Consider the following 7672-nt stretch of genomic DNA (forward strand, 5'->3'; position numbering starts at 1 on the left):
TGGGCTGGGGCAAACCATCATCCACTGCAAAAGAACTGCAAACCTTTTAGTTCTGAGTTTGAGGTCTAACAGATGAGCAGCTCCACAAACTATCTTTAAGTTCTGACGTGGTTCCAAGGGGTGGTCTACTCCCTCCATCACATACCATATAGTACTTATAGCATTCAAGTTTTGTTCCAAATTATCTTTAAGTTCTGGCATGGTTCCAAGGGCTGGTCTGTAGTCTCTCAAAAATACCCATACTCGTTTTCCTTCTGAAACATGCAAATTCAAATATCATAGGATACTCAAACAAATATGCAGAATTCCTTTTCAAAATTTGTTGGCATGCAAAACATATTGGCAATTGGCAAAGAGTGCTGACCACTACGCTCCATGATTGTTGTGATGAGCAGGATGGAATGCCTAGTATGTCATGTCAAATCACGCTGGAATGTCGATGGATGAACGGATGCAAGCGCTGTATGGGCTGTATAGGTTGGTCCAAGACAGAGTTTCGTGGACAACACAGGCCACAGGCAAACATTGACAATCTGATATTTTTCAACAACTTGATTGAATCAAATGGTAAGGATTCGTAGTAGCAGTAGATGCTCAGCAATCAACGCTAATTTTTGTAACAAAATAACTCGGGTGTATCAACAGTAAACAACCACGACCCCATAGTTAGGTAATTATGCGGGAAAAAAACTCCATTTTATGTGGTACAATTTTCCTCCTTGAACTCTAAAATTAGACATCTTATTCCCTCAACTCTCAAATCAGTTGATATTATCTTTATGTCTCGGTTAGAAGTGGTTTTCAAGACAATTTGATCTTTTTTAGTTTAAATTTTTTGGTAAATACTTGGCAAGTTTTTAAACCAAAAAAATGTCTCTAAGATTCTAAAAATCATGAGAAAAATCCTAATGCTAAAAAGTATTTAGTTCTCATAAAAGTATCTCTAAAACATTCCAAAAATTATATTTAACTCTAGAAAACAGAAAATATATACAAAATCTAGAAAATTCCCAAAACATTTTAATCAATGTCTAAACACATTTAAAAAAAATTCACAATAAAAATTGAGATGCAATCATAATGACTATATTCAAAATTAAATGTATGTTGTATTTTTTTCATGGTTTCATCTCATATTTTTGTTGTGAAAAGTTTTAGAACACATTTTGACATCAATGATAATGTTTGGTGAATCTGTCTAGATATTTTCCATTTTTGTAGAGACAAGTCTACTTTTTGAAAGCTTCTAGGGATATTTCCATGAGTTCTAAATATTTTATTTTGGTTTAGCTTATCCTAATATATATCTTTAACTTTTCTAAAAAAATTTATAAACATTTAGACATTTTTTCGTGGTTAAAAAAATATATCAGCTATTTACAAAATCGCCTTGAAAACCATTTCTAAACGAGCTTTTTAACTGTATGGCCCTAGAAAAAAAAATACCTCTTCCCTGTATTGTCTGTTTTTTTTTTTCGAAACGAAATTACGTTCCTAATATGGTCTTCCGTCATATATGTAAGGCTGTTCGGTTAGGTTTCCACTGGTTGAGACGCGAAATGACTGAAATGCCCTTCTGCTTTTTTTTCTTCGTATCCGTTCCGCCGCACCCGACCAGGACCGAGCGGGTTCGAAAGAAACGAAGACGCCGCTCGGTTAGGGAAGATGGCCGCCGCCGCCGCAAGGACCTCCGGCCAGGGGCCACCGCCGGCCCTTCTGCCACCAGATCTGCCGGATCCAGGGCCGCCCGGTCCCCCTCCCATCGTCGACCGGCGAGCTCCGCGTGGAGGAGGCGCCGCCGCCCGACTGGTAGCGTGAGCGCGGCCGGGGCAGGTCCGGCGCGGCCAGCCCGGCGCCCCATCAGGCGGCCCCTCCCGCGTCATGTCCGGAGCGGCCGGCCCCTCCAGCGGCAAGCCCGGCGAGCCACCAGGCAGCCCCTCCCACGGCCGGTCAGCAGCGAGCGGCCCCTCCAGCGGCTAGGTCTGTGCATGTGATCTTTACTAATTCGAAAGAGGATAAGAATCTTGTCCTGGTTTGAATCTCTGCTTCTCTAGAAATCAACAGCATTATGTACAATGTATAAAAACAATAAGATATAAAAAACCACAACTTATTTAAAGTCCATTTTCGCCGACTCACTTGCAGATGGATATCCAGAAATTAGAAGATGAACAAAACTTTAAATTCCGTGGATTTCGAGAAGTTATTGATCTACTATCATCTTCACAGAAGCCAATCATATCGTACAATTGCTTGAATGGTAGGTTGACACATAACGAACTCGCACAATTATATGGCTTGTTAACCTCTTGATATGTTCACATGTCATTTTTTTTCTTCTTTCTCAGATATGACAATGCTGCACACCAAATTCATTGCACCTCTTCCGCCAAACATGCATGAATTTATGTGTTCTCTAAAAATGGTCTTCTCTAATGTTGTTGATATCAGCCACCTGTGGAGGCAAATTGGCCCTTTGAGAAAAGCGAAGAATATACAAGCCGCTCTCAGTTACTTACAAAGACAGTACTGTGTGCCAATTGAAATAGAAATACCACAGCAAGGTATAATTCCAGCTAACATTATTCATACATCTTGTTTCTTAGTAAACCATGCCTTACGGTCTCCCTCATACTTTACGAAATAGAATGTAGAGTATGTTATTGGTAATTAGTAACACGAGCATCAAAATGTTATCTATATATTCATAGTGCTTCCTCACTAGCCGCTCGCTAAATAGATTCTTCTCAGAAGGTCTGAAAGCTGCAGGTTTTGAAGTGTACAGAAAGGTCTGCAGGTTAGGACTTTGGGATTCAGATTTAGCGGAGGTCCTCGAGGATGTTTCATCTGAGCTAGGTGTTCTGACACTTCCTGTGTGCAGCACCTCTCAGATATACTGGAATAGTGCATTGATGCTGGATCTGAAGGAGTATCTGGAAAGCTAGAACACTATATAGCCCCTAATATCTTTTACCAGGTTCTAAGATTAATGAGAGCTCCCCTCAAGAAACAGCAGCCCCACATCAGGTGAGTGAAACCAGAGGTGAAGCTTGCATTTTTCAGGACATTTGATATTCAATTTGGGTCAAACTTGATTTTTGGCATTGCCATTATGCAAGATATCAGCAAGGTTTTCAACATAATGGTTGGCCTATCTTTGAACTGCAGGCACCTTCATGTGCGGACATGGTTATTTCGCACTTCTGATGGATCGACCTGCTCAAGGTAAAAGGAAGCCGAAACCCATCAAGAAGAAGCTAGGCCTTCCAAAGAAAAAAGGCGTAGATATTCCGAAGGTGCCACTTGACAGCCCATCGATGGGTACAAGAAGCAAGACATGACTTCCTAGCAGCCCTGCCATGAGCACGCGAAGCAAAAGAAGGCTCAACCTTTGATTTATGATATGCATATTGAATTCGTTGCATGTGAGACCAATGTATGTTTGAAATCGCGCTTTTGTTTGACCTTATTTATGTGAGACCTTATTTATGTGAGACTGAAACTATGGTAAATTTGTGAACAATTTATGTGTTTGAATTTGTGAACAATTTATGTGAGACTGAAATTCATGTGAGACCAATGCATTTGTGCAATTTTTTATGCTTTTGATAAGCTCATTTTATTGTTGTAATAATACTGTAAATGTACATCAGACAAATTGTGATGATTTACAGTTGTCAAGATTTGATAAGCTCATTTTAATGCTGTAATATTACGGTAAAGTCTGCATTTTTTTTTGGCAGGGGTAAAATGGTTATTTTACCCTTGATTTAACACCGTCGAGTGCCCAAAACTGACGGAAGGAAATTTCGTTTTGGGGTAAAATAAAGGCCGGAAATTTCGTTTTGGGGTAAAATAAAGGCCATGCCATAGGCATTTTTTCTTGGGCTATACAGCTAAAAAACTCTTTCTAAACCGGTAGGAAGGTAGTTTAAACCATTGTTAAAGGGCCTGGGTTGATTGTTATGCCTAAAGCCCACAATGAGATTTTGGGCCCAAAAGCGCCCACTTCTCAGAACCCAGTCAGCCAGCCCACGCATGAGCTAATATAAGATGGCCATATAAGAAACCCTAGTGGAGCCACCAACACACTCGCCTCCTTCCTCCGCCGCCGCCACCGTCGCCTCGCGGCCGCCTGCGGCTCCGCTCCTCCGCTCGGTAGGTGTGGCAACCATCGAAGCCTTCTTCCTTCGTTCCTGCCTTAGACTAGCTCTTGCGCTCGCCTTATCTCGTGTGGTTGTCGCTATAACCGCCCCTAATTCCATTCCCGTGATCTGGTTTTGGTCATTTGATGGTTTTATTTGTTGCACGTGTAAGTGATTCTGTGTAGTCACTGTCGTGCAGGTAGATAAGCATCGGGAGGTGTACGTTCAGTTGAGTTTTGAGTTGTTTGTGTTCGAGATTTTAGCTTTCCCTTCCTAGGGACGGATCGAAGCACCGCACTGAGGGTCTGAGGCGCTATAGCTGTTGCAATCGCGTAGTTATCTATTTTTTTATGCGTGCTATATGGATCAGGGAACCCTCTTTGCAGCAGAGATTTGAAGCTGTTGGTTCTTTAGCTGTTTGGGAGATCCTTTTGAGTCGAAAGCACAAGCACTCTGGTGTTATGGTTTTTGGCATTTCATAGTTTCATTGATGTGCGACATGCACCATGGTAGTAGCCTCTTTTCAGGTGTTGTACTTCATAGTTACATCGTCATCTGGTTTCTATTGCACTTGTGGCAGATTGTTTCCTTTCCCCTGGAAGGATCGGGGCACATGTACTGTGGCGATATAGCTGTTCCAATAGCGTAGTTGCCAAACTTTTTGTGTGTGCTATATGGACCAGGGAACCCGCTTTGCAGCAGTGATTTGTTCTGTGTTTCTGCTGCCAGTAGTCACCCGACAGCTAAATTGTTTGTGTTCTGAATTCCATTGGCCCTTTAGGTGTTTGTGACACCCTTTCGAATTGAAAGCCCATGCACTCAGTTGCTATGGCCTTAGGCATTGCATAGTTGCCTATTTCACTGATGTGTGAGATGCACCAGGATAGAACCCTTTAGGAACATACTTTTGGTTGTGTTTCTGCTGCCCGTCAAATTGTGTGGCTGTAACCTTACCTGGTTTATGCTGCCTGTCAAATCCTGTTATTTGTGTGGCTGAAAACTTATCTTGTTGCTTAATAGTTAATACATCATTACTGATTTGTCCATTGTACATATCATTAATTCTGATTATCTTTCTTTGTTTTGTGTAAAATATGTAGTTGTTGGTGAAGGTTTCTTGAAGCTGAGAAGATGGTGCTGAAGTAAGCTTATACTTTTATTGCAATTGAAATATGTTAATAGGTCTGGTTAGTCAATGCCTTTTTTCTGCATGACTAGGATATTTTCTGTGATTGATTAATAATGACTGTCGAACTAATGTTTTAGTAAGAGTTACGGATCTTGAAATTATTCTAAGTACAATCATCTCCTTGTAGGACGGAACTTTGCCGCTTCAGCGGTCAGAAGATTTATCCTGGGAAGGGCATCCGATTTATTCGCGCTGATTCTCAGGTTACTAGCTGTTATATTTTTGTAAGAGATTTCTAAACTTATATAAAATGTTCTTATGGAAAGGGATTACATCTGTTCAGGTTTTCCTGTTTGCCAACTCAAAATGCAAGCGGTACTTCCACAACCGTCTGAAGCCTGCAAAGCTTACCTGGACAGCAATGTACAGGAAGCAGCACAAGAAGGTATGTGATATTACCCAGTCATTTATTTCTCATATGATTCCATGATTTTTGGTTATAGATTAGTTACAGCTTTCTTGTACTAGCTAAATATTTCAACCTTCTAGGTTGAGCCGGGATGATATGCTCAAAGTTCGATAGTTGTTGATTTTAATTTTTTTTTGAATGAAAGGATTTTAGTGATTTTTTCAAGTCTTATTAAACTAGGACCAGGATTCCAATAAACCTTGGCTTTGTACAATTTCTCGCCATTCTGGATTATGATTGATATGTTAACTTCTGTACTTATACACAGCACTGATATATAACATTAACTAGCTTACCTACCAGTGTTAATGTACAGTTAATGTTAGGTAATATAGTTAGCTGTCTTCTGAATCATGTGATTTTTGCATCCTTTGTAGTATTATCCTTAATCATTGTCTTTGTATCAATCTATTTGATGCACGACATCGGACTAACTTTTGCAACAACAATTATTTCTGCCATGCTCATAATGTTGCTAGAAGTCAAGATCCTCTTGCATGTAATTTGCCATTTCTGCCTGTAGGATATCCATGCTGAAGCTGTCAAGAAGAGGCGCCGCACCACCAAGAAGCCCTACTCCAGGTCAATTGTGGGTGCTTCCCTGGAAGTGATCCAGAAGAAGAGAGCGGAGAAGCCTGAGGTTCGCGATGCTGCTAGGGAAGCTGCTCTTCGGTATGTTTGTCGGCTGTATATAATAAAGCCACCATTTATGCCTATGACAGTGGTAACTGTTTGTTGGTATAAGCAATAAAATCGTCTCAAGTGATATTTAACAGAAATGCGATAGATGCTGATGCTCAATACCTCTGGACTCATTTGAACTGTCACTGACCTTGCAGCGAGATCAAGGAGCGCATCAAGAAGACCAAGGATGAGAAGAAGGCAAAGAAGGCGGAGGTGACCAAGTCCCAGAAGGCGCAGTCGAAGGGCGCGGTCCAGAAGGGTTCCAAGGGCCCCAAGCTGGGCGGTGGTGGTGGCAAGCGCTGAAAGAACTGAAAATGTCATTTGCTGACCTTGCAATCCCTCCTCATTAGCCTACCCTGCTTGCACCAGAGCCAGTTTTGTAGTACCTGTACCCGTGTTAAATTTACAGTTCCTATCAGCGTTGCTTGTGGGTGTTAAATACCGTGTGCGTGACAAGAGAATGGATTCATCTTTATGTTGGAAAAAATGATGGTCGTTCATATGATTTCCTCGTCATTGGATGAAGGCTTGATTTGGTTTCTCAGATCCAGACCACCCTGGCTCGGTGCCTCGGTGGTACCGAATATATCTGGTACAGGATTTTGGTTGGGGACTCTCCTGTAGCAACCTCGCTCGACGTAGGAAATCCGTTTCCAGGCAGGAACTGTCTATGCTCCCCGTAGATTGAAGATTGATGCGCACCGGCCCTCCGCTTACCGGTCCTGTGCTGCCGCTCGGACTGTCAGCGGATCAACGTCTCCAACGGCTGGAGCTCATCCGGGTCTCCTGTGTCGCCCATGTCCTGCGCTCCTCGTGCACTCGCCGTGTCAACTGCCTCCGGAGAGCGCGCTCTGCCGCGCGCCCGGTCTTCACGGCGCCCACTCTCCGTTCTGGGCGCTCGCCCACTCGCGTGTGTTGTGTGTAGTCATGGCCAAAGGCCATTGTAATCTATATATGTATGCCGTATACGATCAATGCAAACCATCCAGTTGATCATCTCCATTCTACATGGTACCAGCCTCCTCTTCAATCATCCAGAACTCCTTTGCCGAACTCTCCTTCCGCACCAATGGCGCCTTCCTCCATTCGCTCTGACTCTTCCTCTGATGACGGCTCCTTCGTCGCCCCCACCCCTGCCACTGTCATCCAGACGATCTCCATCAGCCACCACGTTCCAGTCACCCTCGACATGGACGAGGGGAACTACGGCTAGTGGCGTCTCTTCTTCGACTCGACTCTCGGCAA

At 42.8% G+C, this 7672-nt stretch overlaps 2 protein-coding genes across 4 annotated transcripts; both read left to right on the forward strand.

Annotated features, from left to right (window-relative positions):
* Positions 1-1566: 1566 nt before the first annotated feature.
* LOC136471831 (poly(A)-specific ribonuclease PARN-like) lies at positions 1567-3572 on the forward strand. 2 transcript variants are annotated; one of them, XM_066469575.1, is made up of 5 exons: positions 1567-1980; positions 2146-2260; positions 2349-2564; positions 2752-3027; positions 3169-3572. In XM_066469575.1, exons 2-4 carry the CDS (start codon positions 2146-2148, stop codon positions 2943-2945), a joined length of 525 nt encoding a protein of 174 aa, XP_066325672.1. In that variant the 5' UTR covers positions 1567-1980; the 3' UTR covers positions 2946-3027; positions 3169-3572. The 2 variants fall into 2 exon arrangements, with proteins under 2 accessions (XP_066325672.1, XP_066325681.1); XM_066469584.1 differs by having other exon boundaries at positions 2755-3027.
* A 476-nt stretch (positions 3573-4048) lies between these two features.
* Positions 4049-6943, forward strand: LOC136471844 (large ribosomal subunit protein eL24-like). 2 transcript variants are annotated; one of them, XM_066469594.1, is made up of 6 exons: positions 4049-4158; positions 5246-5287; positions 5462-5537; positions 5618-5719; positions 6267-6415; positions 6583-6943. In XM_066469594.1, exons 2-6 carry the CDS (start codon positions 5277-5279, stop codon positions 6728-6730), a joined length of 486 nt encoding a protein of 161 aa, XP_066325691.1. In that variant the 5' UTR covers positions 4049-4158; positions 5246-5276; the 3' UTR covers positions 6731-6943. The 2 variants fall into 2 exon arrangements, with proteins under 2 accessions (XP_066325691.1, XP_066325696.1); XM_066469599.1 differs by having other exon boundaries at positions 4073-4162.
* The last annotated feature ends 729 nt before the right edge of the window (positions 6944-7672 follow it).

The sequence above is a fragment of the Miscanthus floridulus genome, chromosome 1 (genome assembly GCF_019320115.1).
Source record: "Miscanthus floridulus cultivar M001 chromosome 1, ASM1932011v1, whole genome shotgun sequence".
Lineage (NCBI taxonomy): Eukaryota > Viridiplantae > Streptophyta > Magnoliopsida > Poales > Poaceae > Miscanthus > Miscanthus floridulus.